At 46.2% G+C, this 20,605-nt stretch overlaps 1 protein-coding gene across 1 annotated transcript in view; it reads left to right on the top strand.

Annotated features, from left to right (window-relative positions):
- Positions 1–20,605, top strand: part of DNAH9 (dynein axonemal heavy chain 9) — a 202,555-nt gene that overhangs the window by 79,157 nt on the left and 102,793 nt on the right. The window contains exons 42-46 of the mRNA XM_074847373.1: positions 1,935–2,054; positions 4,135–4,277; positions 7,106–7,267; positions 8,221–8,454; positions 16,408–16,668. Coding sequence (XP_074703474.1) covers positions 1,935–2,054; positions 4,135–4,277; positions 7,106–7,267; positions 8,221–8,454; positions 16,408–16,668 — 920 coding nt within the window. The remainder of the gene's footprint in view (positions 1–1,934; positions 2,055–4,134; positions 4,278–7,105; positions 7,268–8,220; positions 8,455–16,407; positions 16,669–20,605) is intronic.

Genomic DNA, 20,605 nt, shown 5'->3' with positions numbered 1-20,605 from the left:
CACTTCTTGAAATACCTTGCTGAAACGTGTCTGCACAGGGGTGCAGAAAGACCTGATGTCCTCTGCCAGTCCTCTGAGCTGGCCAGGCCTGAGAGCATTCCGCCCCGAGGCTTAGTTCAGAGCTGGGCTGTACTAATGAGCCCTCATTATTTCTAATGGTAATTAGCTCATCTGTGAGGTGCCTCTCGTGAAGAGATTTGGAGGTGGGAAAGGAGCAGGAAAGAGTAGAAGAAAGGTCCCAAATCATATCCAGTTCTTTCTTTGGTATTTTGTATAAGGGAGGGACTGAGTAGATAGTAAATGGTTCACTGTAGACAACATGTGCCTGTGCTTATGTTTATGCTCAGGCTAGTGAGCTTAGGAGTTATAAATTAACATTTTGAAACATCACTGAAATGGTTTAAAAGTACTTTAGCTGGTGGCAAAATGATTCTCATTAAAAATGTTGTAAAAATCATAACCCCAGTAATTCATTCTGTGCTGCCTGGAAGACGTGATGGCCAGTGAACCCCGAGTTCCTTCCCCATCAGTGACACAACCTGATGACCTGTGGCTGTGTACAAGTTGTTTTTATCATGTCACACAAGCCTGTCCCACCATCCATTGGGTATTTTCAGCTCTCCTCTGTGTTTTTCAGTCCCACTCGTGGAATTTTCTAGCTCCTACCTGCCTATTGAGGAAGCCTGCACTTCCATCTAGGAATTTAGCTCAATACCAGCATTAATAAACTTGTTTTCAAAGCATGTCTCTGCTTCTCTATCTGTGGCGGTGGAAGTTACTTTGGTATTCCCTTCACTTTGTATTAAATTTCAAAGAATTTATGAAATGTGGAGTAATTTTTTTTCTCAGATATGGAAGAGCAAGGTAGTGACAGATTACTCAGTCTGCCATTGGCCCTTCCCACTGTTATAATTGATCTAATCCAAATTTCCAATGATGAAAGTAACAAATTATTTTTTTTGGAAGAAGTTTGTATTTGCTGAATTTCTAAGAGGGTTTCTGAAACACTGGCCAGTGCATTTCTTCAGGTCCCCCGCATGTCTTGTATCCTACTTGGAGGAGCAGGAAGGAAAGGATGGAGTTTGAGCTGGATGATGGTGTTTTTCCCATCTCATAATCAGCTTGGATTTCAAAAAGATGGTGTCCTTCATTAGGAGGACATTGTTCCCTTTGAAATAAATCAGCTTTTCCATGTGAGCAGTCTCTCTGTCAGTGTCACAGCAGTGAGTGGGAGACTGAAGGGTGAGTCCCTGCTCAGACTCTGGAAGAGAAGGAAGAAATACACAACTGAAAATTCCATGTTTGCACAAGGCATCTTCCTCCCTTCCTCACAAGCCAAAAAAATGTGTTGCAGCACCTCAGGAAAAAAAAAATCATGTATACTTGTAAAACCAGAGAAATCTACAGCATGGGGATACCAAGGACCAACATTTGCAGCTACTACTGTCTCTACCAGTCCCTGTGGTGCTTTATCTTCCCTGTGTATGTGACTTACTGTACCCACAGCCTAGGGCAGAGTGAGCCTTTATGAACTCCCCTTGCAGTCTCCACAACCAGGGATTGCATTGATGTCTTCAGCCACAACCACTGACCTCTTAAGTGTTTCAGCCATAGGCATTTCCCTTTGTCTAGCAGCGCTGGCCAGGGCTTTCTTCTCATTTTTGTGTTATACAGACCTGGGCATAATGTCAAGTTTTACTTGGTAATGTCTTACAATGATGATAGCAATAGACTCCTCCATATAACCTGGAAGGCTCAGCTGTGAAGAGGGAGAGTGGCCAAAGAGCAGTTTCATGCTAATTAATTGAAATTGCTTTGTTCTTTTTTAATGAGAAGATTCTAAAATATCCTGCTTGTAGCTGTGGTACCTAGCCCATGCTTTGCAGAATCTAAGTGCAACACCTAAGCCCACTTGCTTTGCAACCTACAGGCAGACCTGGCAAACCAGTACCTGAAAGCCGGTGTGAAGAACATAGGCACCGTGTTCCTGATGACTGACGCACAAGTGGCAGACGAGCAGTTCTTGGTGCTGGTGAATGACTTCTTAGCATCAGGTACTTCTCCCTTGCTTGGGTTTCTCCTCTCCCCCTTTTCAATGTAGTTTTGCTCATGGTAGCATCTGTAGTTCTAGACTATGCAGAAAGGCAATATAGGAAGTAAGCTAGAAGATATGTGGGTTAACCTCTAGAGTAAAAGCAGTGCTAAGGTCTCCTTGGTGAGGATGCACTCCATCATCTCGTAGATTTTTATTTTTTTTTTGTCTGATCTCTTGTACCCAGTTGTTCTATACTTCATGGTATACTGCATATGGTTGTTAAGTGACATGTCAGTTGTGATATTGCAGCTGAGGACAGAGACAAAGAAATGTATCAGCAGATAAGGAGTTTGACCTATGGATCCTGTGCATCCACACTCTAGTTGCCTAACAAAATAAGGCTGTTCCTGACTGGAATATTTGATTGGAGTATCTACGAGTTGGTGGATGATGCAAAGCCACCAGATGACTATGTCTGTGTGCGTCAGCTAGTTGCTTATCCCATTCCAGACCTTTTCCTCTTTGTTTTTCCAGATGCGTTTTTGAGTTGTTGCTTGCCAAATCAATCACAGAATAGTCAGTCTACACGCCAATGCTCTGTTTCCCTGCAGAACATGGCACAAGCATGTGTGGATGAGCACTCCCTGTGCTGGGTGCACTGCAGCTACAGTGCACATGGGAGTGTGCAGCTGTGTCACCGTGACCGCACTAGGTAACCCAGAGTGGGCGTCTTCCCCAGACTCCCTGATAAATCATTACTACTAACCACATATGGTTGTTACCTTATTTATGAGTCCACTCTTAGTGGGAAGATACCAGCTGGTTCAGGTGACCTCCATGGGTGGTGAGGGGTGGAGAGCTGACAGCACAGTGGAGCAATAGTTTGTGAGTAACTCCAGAGTTGACATATGTGGCTATAAATTGGCCAGATGGTTTCAGCAGCAAACAAGTCCTGCCTGTGATGAATTTGTAACCAGGAGTAAGGATGGTTGTTGTGGAGGGCAGTGAATAGCTCCCACCACTGCTTATGTGTGGTGTAGATGACGCAAACACCTCATGACTCAAGGTGAAGCTCTGCAGCGTCCTGCAGCAAGGGACAAGCAGAGCAGCCTGGCTTTGGGTTGTCCAGGTCACCTTACGGTGACTTTGAAAGGTGTTGTGTTTTCCTGTGGTTGCTAAGCAGGGAAGTGGGGACAGATTAGAGGTTCTCACTCAGGATCCAGGGAGGCAGTGTAGAATCACAGCTGGACTGAGGAAGGAATGGTGCAGGGTCTGTGACTTCCCATGACATGAGCTAGTGCCACCCAGCGGGTGCTGACTGATGGGTCTGCCTGCTCTCTGCCACCTGTATGCTTGTTTTTCTTACTCGTTTCACTTCTTGTCATCATCTAGGAAGCTAGAACAAAATATATATTTTAGTCTTTCTTATAAATGAGCAGATTTCTGATTAGTGTATTTTCCTAAGTGATTAGTGCTCATATTGACAGTATCTCACTCAATAATGATAATTTCAATCAAATCAGAAGCCAGAAAGGAAGTGAATAGGTGATAAATTAAGGAACCACTAAAAAAACTTTTGGTTGGGTACATTTTTGGCAATCAGTTGCATAACTATTAACTTTTAAGTTTTTAAAAGATTTCTAACTATTAAAATATTGTGGTGATCTGGGAGTTATTTGACCGCTGCTGGAAATGGCATTGAACAGCTGCAGAAATCGTACATGTAACTAGTTCATTTGCAAAACTAAAATGATTTCTTTATCGTGTGTAGCATATTAGGTACTTGATTTTTTTGTTTGTTTTGTAATTTAATTAGCACTGTAGATCTGAAAAAAAAGGACTTTCTGTACTTTGACTCTATTCGGTTTGTTTACCTTGTGCTTTTATAAGAAAGTTTGCTCTCACAAGTGTTTATTTCTTAGCAGAATGACCTTCTGTGCCACTTTTCTGCTGATGGAGCCTGTGAGCACCTGGTGTAATGGTTTTTCTTGAGGAAGGGGCTTCCCTGAGCCCCTGAAGAGGGAGGCAGCCACCTCACTTTGCTCTAAGACTGCAACGAAATCCAGACCAGTAAACCAAAATGTGCCTTCTTCTCTTAGGTGAAATTCCTGATCTCTTCCCTGATGATGAAGTTGAAAACATCATCAACAGTGTGAGGAATGAAGTCAAAGGCCGGGGGCTGGTAGCCTCCAGGGAGACTTGCTGGAAGTTTTTTATAGAGCGTGTTAGACAAAAGCTGAAGGTGAGAAAGACTGGAGGAGTTTGGGTCCTCACCATCAACCTTGGTGAAGGGGTACTGGGTGGAGATTCTTCGGGTTACCTTATAGGGAGGTCAGACTGCAGCCTGAAAGGATTTTCTGCCTGTTCATGAAATGAACTTTGATTCTGTCAGCAAGTAGTACTAAAGCGTGGGAAATGCTGTCTATTGTCACAACTTCTTGGGCTTTAGAAAGCGCTATAGGAGTTGAGAATTTTCTCTTTCAAGAGCTAAGCAGGATCAGCCTTTCCATTTTCAGAGCTATGCACAGGGGATTAACTGGGGTGCATCAGGACTAGGTCTGGCTGCTTGGAAAAATTGCACAGGAGATCAATCTTCATGCTGTTGATAATCTATAGCCAAAAGAATTAAAAAACCATTATCTTAAAAACAAGAGTTCTGGGACACAACATGCTTACGGGATTTCTTCCACTGCAGCCCATATTCCAGCATAGAAAGGCCTTATAAAGATGTCCTAAGATCCCAAAACTGTTTCAGGACTTCCCAGATATGCCTAGCAGGTGGAAAAAGTACAGTGCAGGAAGGAGTTAAGACACTGCCAGAAGGTATTTACCCATCTGCAGGACTGCTTAATGCTGTGGTCCCAGAGCAGGGAGGTAGGGTGGGTAATGAGTGCAGAACTGATCTTTGCTTAATGAAAACATATCCTCCTTACTCACTGCTCGGTTTGTGCTGGTGGGATGTGTTCAGTAAGGTAGGGTGGCCTGTTCCCTTTTTGATGTAGTCAGGTACATGTTTAGGGTGGAGAACAGCTGGAGAGTTGAATTCGAGAGAAAATTTGGGGACCATGACACACTATAGCTGCCCAAGGAGATGGAATCCAGTCCTCCTCTCTCTCTCTCTCTCTCTCTCTCCCCTAGTGTAGAGGGGAATTTCTGATGAGTGCTGATGCTATTTTGTAGCTCTTTTAGCACCTTGGTTTTCTTCTGCCTGGTGTCTCTCCCTAGATATATTCCCATTAGCTATTGAGGTACACTGGAAGGGCAGCATGAATGTGATTTACTTGAGGCTGATCTCTTTTCCTTGTCTGCCCTTCTCCTTAACAATGTGTTAGAACAGATGGATGAGGTCAGCCAGGAAGTGCTGTTTATTCTCCCCAGCGTTTTGTGACAGCATCATGTGCTGTGCAGAAAGCTGATAAATCAGTTGCTGGTCCAGGGCATGCTGGACCTCTGGGAGCAGAACAGGAGTGGGGCTTGGCCCAATGGAGCATGAGCACCAGCACACCCTCTGCCTCAGGGTCTTGAGAGAGAGTAGTGTAGGTGCAGAAGAGGGATTTTGTACATGGATAGCTTTCTGAATCTTGCCTGGTCCTGAGAGCACAACATAGAGGTGCCCAAGGCTTATGCTTGAAGGTGTAGGAAGGATTTCTACGTGTCTATACCATGCAATGGCCATGTCAGAGGAGCAGAAACTCTGAATTCAGCTGCCTCTTCTGAAATGGAAATGAAACTGGGTTTGTTACAGACTGTCTTTTGCAGCTTCTGAAAAACAGATCTTAGGTCATGGTGGTGATGGTGACACCTTATCGAGATGTCTGAACTGATAGCTGCCTGCCCCATGGCACTTGCAAGTCTGTGCAGGTACCAGCCAGGGCTAACAAGTGGGAGAGGTATGAAACATTTAGTGAGATATGCTGCGTCCCAAACCAGCCCTTGCTCAGATATTGCTACCTCATTGCATGGTGGCAACTTGTCCATGTCCTTCTTCGTGCCTGATTAACAGAGCTCATAAATCCAGCTGCAGCGGGCTTGTGGAAAAAGGGCTATGATGAATGGTGGTGGCAGGTTTCAGTCCTTGGGTTTTATTTTCCTGTTAAAGCTGGTGGTGGGGCAGTGGAGAGGTACTTTGCCTTGTTCTGACTTTATATCCTGGGCAAAGAGTTTCCTTCTGGAAAAGGGAGAGCTTGTGCCTTCCTGAGAGGAACTGAGCAGGCTGGCTGTGGGGGAAGGAGGCTGCCAGCTTGCAGGGAAAAGCGGGTGGACAAGGGAAGGGTGCTGAAGTCTGGAGGAAGGAGAAATGGTGCAGGGCTGGGAGGACAGGGGAGTAACATCTCCTTGACCAGGCCCCAGAGTAATGCGAAGAGAGATTTCCCAGAGAGCCATGAACACTGCACAATTTGCTGCAACTCAGAAACTTTTAGCAGCTGTCGGACTGAAATAAAAGCCTGAAAAGCAAAGGACCTGCTGTGCAAAAATGCAATGAGCAGGGAAAATGCATTCACAAATGGTTTTATTTCCATTCTGCTTTGTTTTGACATTTCTCTATTAAAAATTTCTCATTCTGATAACAGCAGATTTTGAGTTTGAGCCACCTCAACCCTTTTCAGTGCTGGCTTTTGGGGAAACAGTCCAGGCAGGCTTGTGGTCCTGCCAGGAGAATTTAGATCCATTCACTTTAATTCCTGGTGGCATCACTTGAATCTGGATGCCAGTTCCCTGCTGGGCGAAGCTTTGTGTCACTTCTAAAGCAGGGAAGAGTGGTTATATTGAACACTAGCTGCAGCCTTGAAAATGTGCCAGGCTTCTGCTTTTGACCATAGCAATGCTTACCACCACTGATTGTCTTTATTGCAGAGAAAAAAAGTGTTTACTGCTAGATTATGCCTTTTCCAGGGCCAAGCTTTCTGCCCTGAAGTACAAGGGCTCAAGGACTGAGGTTGCTGTGCCCTTAGCTGGTGATGTGAGATCTTCCTTTAGAAGTGGCTGGAAGAGCCTGGACTGGGCTGCGCAGCTGAAGCCCAGCGCCTTCTCCTGGCCGTGTCTTCTTACCTTCTTCCTTGGGCTCTGCAGGTCGCGCTGTGTTTTTCGCCAGTCGGTAACAAGCTGCGTGTCCGCAGCAGGAGGTTCCCTGCCATCATTAACTGCACGGCCATAGACTGGTTCCAGGAGTGGCCGCGGGAGGCCCTCGAGTCCGTCAGCCTTCGCTTTCTGCGAGAAACAGAGACTGTGGAGGTGAGCACCTCACCCACTGGCATCCTTCACCACAGGGGGTGCCTGCGCCGTGCCTGGGTTTGAGCTCCTCTAAGGGGTGTAGGCGCTGGCCACCCCTGGCCACGCGGTGCTGGTGGCAGCCAGGTGTGACCTCGTCCCTCCGTTCAGTGCCTCGCATAATAAGGACAGTATAACACAGAGGGTTTGCTCACTTTTATGCCCTCCAACATTTACCCAGGACATCCGGGTGACTTGGGAGAGGATTTGCTGTTAGTGCTGTAGTGCATTAAGCTTAATCAAACCATGCTTGAAATGCAGTCCAGGTTTTTCAAGGGAGGGGCATGGACCTTAGCCATGGCCACCACACCCGTGTGTGTTTGTACACTCACAGTATTGCCAGTGAAATGACTGCTTCCTAGCAAGGGAGACAGCTTACAAATCAGTGCAGAAAATAACATAATGCTTATGATTATTGCAGGAAACATACACTTTTCCCTCCACATGCATGTCTAAGCATCTGTAATTCTGAAGGTCAAAAATATGTCAAGTTCTCATTGATGACAACCTGCTACTAGACTATAAGACATTCCATTCTGTTTGTTTATCTTTTTCTGAGCAGGATTTTGGAAGAATAAAGTCTACAATATTTCTTTTTATGAGTGTGCACTTTCCCCATTTGTACAGGAAAAAAGCCCAAATTTATACTTAAAAGGCTGTTATTTTGTAGAGCTGAATGCTAGAAAAATTGCTTGGAAAAAGATAAAGTATAAGATAAAAAGATATGAAAGAAGGTATAAAGTACACAAGCAGACAAAGTTATTTTAGAGATAACAAATGAAAAGGGATCAACTCAGATGTTACATCCTGGATTTTGCTTCAGCAGAATAAAAAGTTAATTCCTTTATATATGGCACTGCTATATATAGTTGTTCTGTCTAAAATATTTTCTTCTTGTCCTCTCATCTTACCTTTAGGATTCAGTGAAAGAGTCAATAAGCAAATTCATGGCCTATGTCCACACAAGTGTCAACAAGATATCCCGATTGTATCTGAGCAATGAGCGACGATATAACTATACCACTCCAAAGTCATTCCTTGAGCAAATCAAACTATATCAGAATTTGCTACTGAAAAAGGGCAAGGCTTTAAAAGCAAAAATGGAGCGGCTGGAGAATGGCCTGGAGAAGCTCAACAGCACATCTGCACAGGTAAACAAACCCTTTGGGGTTAAAAGCTGATGGTTTTCCTTGTTTCTCTGTTAGAGACATCTCTGCATCCTGGTTCAAAGGAGAACTTTACAGGCTGAAACTGTGCAGGGTGTACAATTTGTGCTAGATCCTGGCTCTAGTTGGGCTTGAACTAGTTCCTGGAGGAGCAGCAGTTATGTTCTGTACTGAAAAGGAGAAGGGAAGAGATGTCTGTCCAGTCTCTGCTCTTTGGGTGGTGCTAATCCCAAATGAAACTAAGTAAAATGAGATAGGGATCCAGGTGGCTATGTGCATCTCTTAATGAAATTATATTTCAGCTGTGATGACAAAATAGCTTATAAAATACAGGAAGATCAGTGATTTTTGGAGTTGCATCCAGGAAAACTACAGTGACTTCATCAAGAATCCTCTCTTTCAAACTAAATAGAACATCCTTTTAATATAAGACTGATGTTCATTTTTCCTTGCATTATGGTATCCATCTTTAAGGAATACTAATGCATGTCTGAAATGTAGATTAGCCATCCCAAAATTGCCCTGCTGAAGAGCAGCACTGGCCCTCTTCTGTGGTAAAGACTAGATGTTGTTCTGAGTATTTCACAAACCTCTCAAACTGCCTTTCAGAGCTTTACTGTCTACAACTGTTGCTAAACTCTCATTTTTCTCCATTTCATATTCTATTAACTCTTCCAAATGTCCACTTACAAGCTTCTACTGTGGTAATAGTCTTCTCCTGAAGCTGCTCCAAAGAAATGCAGGTGTTGATGTGAATGAAGGACTAGCAGGTTCAACCCCTTCCATATATATGCTCTGGATAATGCTGATGTCATAAATCGTATCTGTCGCACTCAATAGGATATGTGCCTTACTGGAGGGTGATGCATGGGCTCTATTAGTGCCTCTCAGCTCTGATAATCTACATTTCACTTCAAACAGTTGCTTTCTTCATGCTGCAGGACAGGTCTTTGAGGAGACAGGAGGGGAGTGGGAATGTTTTAAGTCCCCTTTGCAGGTTGCAGCATCTCCTTTGTAAGGATGCAGCTGAGGTTGAACAGCCAGTAGTAGAGAGCACCCATCACAACCAGTGACACCCACCAGAGTAATAAGTACGTGTCCTCACTGCAAAGCAGACCTTACATCTACCTTACCTATGGAGGCAGATAATTTTGCTGACCTGTGGGGTGCTGCTGTTTTTGATGATGCCCCAGTGGTGGACAAGGTGGGTTAGGTCTATTTTTCATTGGGAGCAACTAATACGAAACTAACCTTTAGAGAGGAAACAAATCCTTGTAGTGTCGGTCAAACACGGGGACCCTTCTGTATCCCTCAGGCATATCTTCATATGGGTGTTATGTTGGCAAGGGTTCTCTGACAAGCCACAAAACAGCTGCTGAGCAGTGATGGAGGACAGGGGAGGAGATAGGAAGCCACAACATCTGTGGGTCTTGTAGGTTTTGCTATTACAAGAAGGGTAAAAGAACACAAAGTTCAAATCTGGTTGGAGTAAGGCTGGGGTGAGAAGTGTCTGTTTGTGAAGTTGATTAAGATGCAGAGCAGTGAGGACAAATATGTCAAATTTGAATCTAAAATTAGCACTGGGGGCCTAAAATTAAACACCTAAATTATCAGATGTGCGCAATAGTCAAAACTGCTGTTGATTTGAAACCAGAGTGTGGATATTTAGCAGTATTGGAAATCATACCAGCACGTTCAATCTTGAATACGGATTTAAAAATCTGAACTTTGTATTCACCCAAGCAAATGGTTGGTCTTGGTGCTGGGAAGTGACAAGTCTTCTGTCTTATTTCAGAGTGCCATGTTCGGGTTGTGTTCATGGTGCTTGGAAGTGATACGTTGTGTTTTTTTTATTTTCAAAGCAAAGGAGGAGGATTTTGATACCTATGTAAGACCTGGTTGTGCCTTAGGTTTGACGAGTAGTGCTCCCATCATCAGCATTCTCCAGATTCCTGCTGCTTGGATGCCCTGACAAGTTGGTTATGAGTTTTATGTATTTCTATAGGCTGCCAGTGTAGCCTCAGCATGAGGGCGCTGTCGTGCCTGATAATTGCAGGGTACTTTTTGACTAAGTCATTCCAGTTTCAAAATAACCTCTCCCTTTCCTTTTACTCTTCTCCCCCCTACCTGCTCTTTTTTATCTTTTGAGATTTGGATCTCTTGATACTGTTGAACAACTTTTCTTCTAAAGAAATGTTTTCCATTAGCTTACATGCCTCGCCATCTTTCCCTGAAGACAGTGACTGTCCTCAGTACTCAGAAAAGCAGAAGCCGGCTTCCAGTTATTAGGACATAATAGACTTGGGAAGATGTGTGGGATGAGTCATTTGTTTTTCAGATTGATGTTCGCTATGAAGAGGTCAACGCTCTGTTCAGAGCCTGTTACCGAGTAATTTTTAGGATGATTTTGGTTAATATTGCATCACTAGATTCCAGATTCAAGTCTTGCTTGCTCTATCAATTAATCGCTGACCTTTGTGATGTATTTTGTGTTCTTGAAGCAAGGCAGGGACAATCAGATAAAATGAGTCTTCTGGGAGCCTGCCCTCCAGGTTTCCTATTCTTTAATAATTCTTATGCTGTCCTGGTGGTAGGCACTTCTTCCTTCCCTGTTGGCGTCACAGTACATTACCCTTGAATCTCTCATTTGCTTTGCTCTTTCTCTTTCTACCTCACACTACTGATTGCTTATCAGATTGTCCTGGACTCAGGAAGCTGGTCTTTCACATTTCTTATCGCTGTTTGGGACCAAATACTGACCCTTTTGTGGCTAGTAATGATATTCCATGTGCTAAAGCACATGCTGGATCTGTCTGCTCACACCTTGATCTGGTTATTTTCCTAGTGTTGCGTATGGGAAGGAGGTTAATAGCATTCTCTGCTCTTTGGCATGACAGTCTGCTGTGATTTTTCCATGCCACCTCAGTCTCTCTTTATACTGTTATTCTCTTGTAGTTCTTGTTTTCTTCTGCTTACCAGCTACATGTTACCCAAAAGGCATCTTTGGCTTTCACCAGAGTTGGCAGACCCTGGAAAAGTCCGTGGTGTTTTTCTCACCGTGGATGTGGTAATGACTCTTCTGTAGTGGGTCTGGAAGCACATGTCTGTGACTGCTCCACAGCACAGCAGGGTCCAAATGTGCTGGCAAGAACCTAGCAGGACAGGTCACTGCAGCACCCTGAACTCCACCGCCAGCTGTGGGACGTCACGTCTTTGAAGAGGTGATCGCAATCCTGTGCTCTTGTTTTGCACATAAAAGTCTCTTCCTGCCCCTCCATGTGGAGTTGCTTCTTTCTATCTTTTTTTTAGCAACATCCTGTGAGCCTGATGGCCCTGTTGTCCATGCCAGTGTCCATGTCCCAGGTTCCCCTGCTGCATGCATGCATGCTTCATGCCTTTTAGCACCTTCCTGAGCACTGTCTAGGAGACTGATGGGTTTCTGGTATTCAACCTTCCCCTCACAATGAGTGTTCCTGGTTTCCTTTGCACTGAGACAGAGTGGGTTGACCTTGACTGGATGCCAGGTGCCCACCAAGCCATTCTATCACTTCCCTCCTCAGCAGGACAGGGCATGGAGAAAATAAGATGGAAAAGAACTCATGGGTTGAGATAAGGATGTAGAGATCACTCATCAGTTACTGTCACAGGCAAAACAGACTTGTCTCAGGGAAATTCATTTAATTTATTGCCAATCAAATAAGAGTAGGGTAATGAGAAATAAAACCAAATCTTAAAACACCTTCCCCCCACCCCTCCCTTCTTCCCCAGCTTAACTTCATTCCTGATTTCTCTACTTCTTCCCCCTGAGCGGCACAAGGGGGATGGGGAATGGAGGTTGCAGTCAGTTCATCACATGTTGTCTCTGCTGCTCCTTCCTCCTCAGAGGGAGGACTCCTCACACTCTTCCCCTGCTCCAGCGTAGGGTCCCTCCCACAGGAGACAGTCCTCCATGAACTTCTCCAATGTCAGTCCTTCCCACAGGCTGCAGCTCTTCCCGATCTGCTTCAGCATGGGTGTTTTCCATGTGTCCTTTCCACGGGGTGCAGTCCTTCAGGAAAAGACTGCTCCAGCATGGGTCCCCCATGGGGTCACAAGTCCTGCCAGAAAACCTGCTCCAATGTGGGCTTCTCTCTTCATGGGTCCACAGGTCCTGCCAGGAGCCTGCTCCTGCATGGGCTCTCCACGGGGTCACAGCCTCTTTCAGGCATCCCCCTGCTCTGCTGTGGGTTCCTCCCCGGGCTGCAGGTGGAGATCTGCTCCCCCGTTGCCCTCCCTGGGTGCAGGGCACAGCTGCCTCCCCATGGGCTGCCCCACGGGCTGCAGGGGAATCTCAGCTCCAGTGCCTGGAGCACCTCCTCCCCCTCCTTCACTGACCTTGGGGTCTGCAGTGTTGTTTCTCTCACATATTCTCACTCCTCTCTTCAGTTACAGTTGCCCAGTTGCACAGCAACTTTTTCCCCTTAATTATATTATCCCAGAGGTGCTACCACCGTCACTGATGCTGGCCAGCGACGAGTCTGTCTTGCAGCCGGCTGGCATTGGCTCTATTGGACATAGGGGAAGCACCTAGCAGCTTCTCACAGAAGCCACCCCTGCAGCCCCCCTGTTACCAAAACCTTGTTATGCAAACCCAGTACATAAGGCCAGATCAATAGGACTTCCTGGCTTCAGTCTCCACAACATCATCGCTTCTTATTTGTGTCCATCAGTCTTCATCCTCTCCGCCTGAGCACCAGCTCCAAGGAACAGGTGTTGTATAATAATTCCCATGCCGTTCTCCTTTTGCATCAGGTGTTTTGCATGTGATGTTGTAGCATCATGGTGTTACCTGGGATATTGTTGGTAGCTCTGACCAGGAGTGCCACGGAGCTGACTCAAGTATGATCAAGGAAGAGCAACCTGGAAATATGCTCAAAGGATGGTGGATGGCTCTGCTGCTGATCTGAATGGTTTATAACACTGCTGGTTTTCATAGGGTGGACTAGGAGTATGGGGAGTGTCAGTATGAGGGGGGAGACTGCGTGTGACTGTTGGAGCAGCTCTGGGCTGTGAGAGGAGCTGTGCGGAGAAGGTTTTCTGCACACCCTGAGATAATACCTGTTAGTGGTGGTCAGGCTTGGCCACCTCAGGATTTTAGAAGTGTAGTTTAATGGCTGGAAATATGACAAGCATCTGGGTTTTCCAAAGAAACAGAAAATAGCTCTGTGTACAAGCTGCCATCCTTTTTGGATGAAAGGTCCTTTTTGGTGTGAGAGAAGGGAAGTTTGAGCACCTTCTGTTACTGTGACACTTGAGACAGAGGAGAACTTTCATGCCTTTATTCCTAATGTTGCTCTGCCAGGGCTAGCTCCACAGGCCATTGATGGGAGCACATTTAAGGTTTCTGCTGTGCCTGTTGCCTTCCCGAAGGCGGTGGCATGAGTCCTGCCTGCTCACTGGTGTCTCATCAAGCGTTGTTATGTCTGGGCATTAGGATGTGTGGGAAGGGAGGAGAAATGAAAGTGACAGACTGTTTTTGCTGTGGATGAAAGTATAGCATTGAGGGAACCTTGTTTGCTATGCTGAGGGAGTGAAACTGGAAGAATAAAGTTCATAAATGTACATTCCCTGTGCCACCCCCACGTCATCACTAAAGACAGTGAGTTTGGTTATTTAGGTATTGCTTCTGTTTCTCTCTTTCCACTGCACAAACACTATTAAATTGACTCTGCTCAACTGTGTTTGAGCTTTAGCCTCACTGGGGAAACATGTTTGTTTCCTTTCATGTTCTAAAATCCTGCTGTAGGTTAGGGAGGCTGGAGGTGACCATATGTCCCCTAGACGTGGTGTGGTCTATTGGCAGAGGGTCCAGCAGAACCTCAGGATGCACATCACAGCTCCAACTTGCATCGTTTCCACTGGGAATGTAACATGTAACTCGTGCCCAGCTGGGCAGGGGCCTTCACAGTAACATACACTTCTGAGCTTCCGAATATTTCAGGCAAAGCCCTAACTGAATTTCTTCCTTTTTTAAAATCCTGACAATGTCATAACAAGTCATTTACCCTTTTCATTATTGCATGTGCTTGGCTGAAAGCAGGTTTTGTCAGGACATTTTCTGTTCTCACAGGCTGTGCTGGGGGATGAGTTTACATCTGCTCATTTTGTAATGCTGTTGAGTACTAGTGGGTTTTAATCCCTTGCTTGTTTTGTTGTGGTTGTGTACACCCCTAAATCTCCCATTCCTATATATATATATCCAACACATGATTACTGATTTTTGGGCAGAAGGTCACAAGCCATATCTGCCATCAGCAAAACCTCCCACTTCAATTTCCTGCAATCCCCGAAGATATGCAGCTGAACAAGAAGCTGCTGCTGAGTTTGTCGACTGAAGGGATTATGTGCTCCTGCAAGCCCTGAGTCGTTTGGATTTACAGTCACGTCTTTGTCATGGTGAAAACAGCATTGTAGTGCCAGACAGCAGGAGATGACAATGGGTGAAGAGCACAAAGAAACTCCTAAGGAACCACTCTCCAGTTGAAGCTGATGCTGAACGTCAATAGCTTCAGTTTATAAGATTGCATATTGTGCTCTCTCTTCTGGTATAAAAATGGAATATATCAACAAAAGTAAGTGACTTCCCTTCTAGTAAGTATTTTTATATAGGTACAGATGTACCCCAGGATCTCTAAGCAATCCTTTATGAGCCTAATGGCAGGACAGTGAAAAACTGTGGTCTGCACAGAGCCTGAGTAAAGTAATTGAAACAGATGCTTTTAGAAAACAACTTTCTGTCTTCAAATGAGAGCTGTTGCAAGCTCGCCCACCATACAAAGGCTTCAGCCTGTTGCTGGAGAGGGCTCCTACCTTGCTGGGTGTGAGCTGCTGCTCGGTGGAGCAGTGTGTGAGGAGCCGTCACCCAGTGACAGACACGCTTCTTGGTTACCAGCTGAATGGAAGATCCCTTCTCAAGCTCATTTGACACTGCATTTTAAAGCCCCTCAAGCCTTGGACCTTTGACAAAGGCTGTACCAGTCAGCAGATCCCAATCACAATCTTTCTGGTGTGAAAAATGCCCTTCCTGCCACAAGTCTGTAGGACCTGATGGCTGCAAGGGAACTGATGGGGTGCTTCCTCTGCCTGGTGTGTGTGGGACATGGGATGGAGGGGTGGGTGAGTGGCGAGGTGCACCTGAGCGAGCAGGCAGCCTGGGGGGTACTGGTCCCTGGTGTACAGGTCGTCCTCAAAACCTGCACACAGCGAAATACCACATGCTGTGTTCTGCTGGTATCAAGGTTGAGAAGCGAAAGAAAGTGTAGATGAATTGTGGCATGTGTCATCTCCACTGCAAAATACACGTGCACCATGCATGCATGTCTCTTTAACCAGGGATGTGATGTAATATCAGATCTCATGTTCAAAGCTGGATGTATTTGGCTTTATAGTGAGAGAAGCTTCCTGCAAATGCCTGGTGCATGGTGAGGCTCCTGGGCTGTACAAAAATAATTCCAGGAATACATGAAATGAAAGCTTCCACCTATTTCCCATTGGATCCTACTCAAAGCAGCATTCATGTTGCCCTAGAACCTCTGTCCAGTTTCCAAGCAGAGGCAGTGAGCAGGGGTGGGACAACCTCCTTAGCAGTTCATCCTGCTGGTGCTGATTTCTCCCCTGCTGGGTTCCTTGCTGTTGGCAGGCTGAGCCAGCATGTGAACCATGCGTGTGGGCTCTCCAACTGTGACCCAAGCAACCATAAGCAAAGGAGAGCAGCAGTATCTTGCTAACAGCTAGAAATACTGCTTTTCTGTGCTGCCAGGACATTGTTTGCTTTACACACAGGCCCTCCATACTTTTGGGTACTGCTCAACCCCACCTGAGTGTGAACCTGTGCTTCTGGACAGGGTGAGGAGCAGATTGGTGAGTGCTTATGCTCCCACATGTGTTTCTTCCCTCTAGGTGGATGAGCTGAAGGCCAAGCTAGCAGCCCAAGAAGTGGAGCTGAAGCAGAAGAATGATGATGCTGACAAGCTGATCCAGGTGGTGGGGGTGGAGACAGAGAAAGTGAGCAGGGAAAAGGCAATTGCCGATGAGGAGGAGCAGAAAGTGGCACTTATTACCCAGGAGGTTGAGCAGAAACAGAAGGACTGCGAGGAGGACCTGGCCAAAGCTGAACCTGCCCTGGAAGCTGCTCAGGCCGCTCTGAACACCCTCAACAAGGTAGGGTGAAGATTCCAGTATCTCCTCTCTGGATTGTAGTGAGGCAGTGTCATCTGTTAGTCCATGTTTTTGGGCATTGTATTGACCCTCCTCTAGCTTCTTCCCAGCTGGTGCATACTTGGTCCTTCGTGTAACTCGGAGCAGTCACAAGACTGCACCAAGCTACCCTTTACTCCTGGCCATGGAGGAGGAACTGGAGGTGGGTGCTTTGTTTGCACCTCTTCTCCACTGTTGCTGGCTCCACTGCTTCTTGTCCTGTCCCACAAGGAAAGGGAGATAACCTTACTGTCACCCTTCTTCATGACCCAGGGAAGAGTGTCTCAGAGTGATCACCAGTTCTGTACCTCTGTCTTGCTGTCTGGGCACTGTCTCTGGCTCAGACCTTCCTGCTAGTCTGGAAGAAGACATGCACGATGGAGGACTGAGCTCCAGGGCAGGGGCACAGGCCAGAGCTTGGTCCAGACTTTTCTGAGGCTGTTACCCCTGAAATATGGGGAATGAAAGTGTAGGAGAGGAGACAGGAGAGGCTGCATGTGCTCTCAGGATGACTGGTTGTCAGCTGTCCTGTGGCAAGAAGCACTGTGCCCTTAGCTGGTCACAGCAGAGGTGCAGGAGGTGTTGCAGGACAGGCAGGGTGAAGCCCGAGCACCCCTTCGTTTCATTGAGAGACAGTATTGATGCTGTTTGTTTGGGGTATTTCTGTGCAAGTGCACAATCAGCACAGTGGAGCTGAGAACACTCCAAAATACCAACAAGACAGATTTTACACCCAGCTACTCTGTGAACCTTTCTCCCCCACAATATAGCTGGTGCTGAGAACGTTGCACAGACAGATCTCATGTGAGCCCTGCAGACCAGTGTTGGTGGGTGTGGGGCTGGAGTTTGTGGCTGCAGTTGGCAGTGAACATGGGCATGCTCCAAGTTCCCATGTCACCGGTCTCCTCCTTTGGAAAGAGACCTGTGATGGGAAGGATCATGTCCATCTCTGAGTCTGTGACGCAGTGGGGCAAGTGTCTTCCTGCAGCCCACGGCAAATGCCTTGCTTGGCCATGGCAGAAGACAAGGTGGGGGAAGAAGGATCAGAGATTCAAAGGTGCAGTGGGGAGAGTTGGTGATTACTTGGGCTCATCTGGGCATCCTTCCCTCATGTTTTCCCTGTTGTTGTAGGGACAAAACCTGGTGGCCTGAGGGTTTGGACTGATCTTCTCCAACCACATTGGGGTGGGATTTGCCTTGTCTTCTCTTTGTCCAAGACATTCCTCAGGCCTTCTTGAGCATGATGCTCAAGGTCTGATACATACAACTTGGCTCCACAAGTGCACTCATGGGGTGTCTTTTGGTTTGACAAAATAAGAAGTGCTGGCACAGAAGTCTCATTCCATGTTTGGGTTTATTCAGTACTGGGGCTTCTTGGATGGGGAGAGGACCTGTTCTTCACCAGCGTCTTTGGGCTGGGCAGGAAACTGTTGTGGGCGGTGGGTAGTTAGGTACCAAGTGCATGGTGACTTCTTGGTAGAGCCATGCATTGCCACAGACAAAGTGACTCCAAAGGAAGATGTAACTGGGAAAATGTATAACAAGGACATAAAGGACTGCTTGGACTGCAGGAGACTGATTGGTTTAGGGAAGGCTTTTGGTACCTTGGAAAGTTTGTCCTCCAAGGGTGCTCCAGGAGTTCCTGTTTGGAACCCAGCACCTTGAGATGTGCCCCAGAGACACAGGCCTACAATTTATCTTGGTCTGCAGTTCTCGCAGCATTCTGGAGCAGTCAGCTCCTGCTGCACCCACGGCAGAGCAGTGGCCACGCACCAGGCGCAGATAGAAAATGAGTTATTCTCATGATCACAGCAAAGCGTGGCTCAATCATCCCTCAAACCATGGCTTAATCATAGCCCTCCTAGGGGAGAGGAAATAAACTTCACATCATCAGGAATGGGTTTTCTGTTCGATTAGCTTTCAGGAAGCATGTGAATTTGCTGCAGAGATGTGTTGCTTTGTCTCTTGTTCCTGTTTGGGAAAGGACTGTACAAAGGGAAAATACTTGCCTCTTTATCAGTTTTGGTTTCAGACTGGAGCTGTAGACTATCTCGTTAGGCAAAGATTAGGGAGATGCTGGGATTTTCTCTAGGGACCTGTAAAGCAGCAATAGCAGAGCCCTGGAAGGCCTGGTCTCCCTTACCTTCTGATCGGAGATGCATCAGAGAGCTTGACCTGGTTGCTGACATGACTAATCAGCAAAATTTATGTGTGTATATATAGTTTCTCCCCACTTATCTGTCATCCTATTTGGACAGCACTGTTATATGCAACACTAATAAGGAAAAAAGTCAGAAAAGCTGTCAAGTATAATGAAGTAATAAATATATATAGTCAGCTATCAAGGAGCTCAGTAAGTATGTGGATACGTGGACATTTCTGTGCCAGTGACATCTGCTAGTTTGAAAGAAGAGCAGCCATGTCCATTCAGACTTGTATCTTTTGCAGGTAGGCTGTGTGGAGAGGGAAGCAACAGGCGATGACTTTGCAGTAATCCCAGGTAAAGGATGAATGAGGCTGGTCAGCAGATTGCTGGTTGCCCTTGGTGTTTTGCGAAAAGCCCAACTTGCCTGAATGGGACGGCTGCTGTAAAGCCACGTGTCTCTGCCACTGGCGTGCAGGAACCGGACTGGCACCCAGGCTGTCCATGGCATTATGTGCAGGTGATCTGCGGTCCACACAAGAGAATGGGCCACAGTGTTTTTTTGCCATTTCCAGGATTAACAGGGCACTAACCCAAAGGATCAGCCTTTCCTGGCAGGGCAGAGATCCTGCGTAATATTTGCAGCTGGAGGAGAGGAGGAGAGTAGCATGGAGGAGTGGGAGCAGAGTGGAGGAGCATTAGGCAGCTATGGGTGGACCTGTTGCTCCCAGGGAGATGGAGTCATCAGGACAAAGCAGGGCAGGGGTGGCAGCTAGCAAGGTGTTAACCTCTGCCATGGGCATCTGCAGCAGCGGCAGCCCATTTGAATTCCCCAGGGCTGATGACAGGTGACTCCTGCAATGGGGACACACTGCTGCTGGAGGCACTGCTGTGCCTCCTGTGCTGGCGCAGCCGTTTCCAGCTGGATGGATTTCCATCTCCTCCTCCCTTGCGCTGGCTGCAAAGTGGTCTTGTGTTTGGTAAAGAAAGCCTTAGCCTCATGAAACCAATATTTATCATTCAGTACTGCAATCAGAGCAGCCCGTGTTCATGAGACACTTCCCAAGAAATGGTAGTTATGAGTAACAAATGCATGTTATTTTTTTTTGTAAGCAAGTTATTCCAGCAAAACTGAAAATACTTCACTTGATGAGTGTGTGATCAGGTGAAGGGGCCCGTACCATGTACATTACCTTCTCATCAGGCACAACTTAAACCCAACTTGATTGCTGCTCTTTTTTTTTTTGTTTTTTTTTTTTTTTTTGTTTTGTGGTGGGAGGATTATCTTTCTGGTGCTTTAAATAATCCTCTTTGGTGCCTTCAAAACTATCCATAGTCATGCTGCTCTCTGGAGGGGGTGGGCCAGCTCAGCTGGCCTTCAGCAGGATTTAGCTGTCTCTGTGTCCCTCACAATTTAAACTTTCCTTTTCCTTTCTTCTGTTTGAGCCAAGAAGTGATTGTAGGCTGGCTCAGACCAGCTTCGCCTGGGCAGTGCCTGCACCGGGGGAAGCTGCTGCAGCCATTTGCATCCCCTGCTTTAGTATTAATGCCTTTTGCAGGATTTGGTGGCAATGTGAGTGCCTGCAGCAAATTGAGATGCTATTTAGGATGTTAAAAAGCAATAGTTATATATATATATGAGATAATTAAAAAAATATATATATTAATTTAGGTATTTATTATATGGACCATGATGAATGACGTGGATTATGATACACCCAACACAGAACACCTGCAAAATAAAAAATGCAGACCCAG

Source organism: Strix aluco, chromosome 21, assembly GCF_031877795.1.
Source record: "Strix aluco isolate bStrAlu1 chromosome 21, bStrAlu1.hap1, whole genome shotgun sequence".
Lineage (NCBI taxonomy): Eukaryota > Metazoa > Chordata > Aves > Strigiformes > Strigidae > Strix > Strix aluco.
The sequence above is the reverse complement of the archived record's forward strand: the minus strand, read 5'-3'. Positions and strand labels throughout refer to the sequence as shown.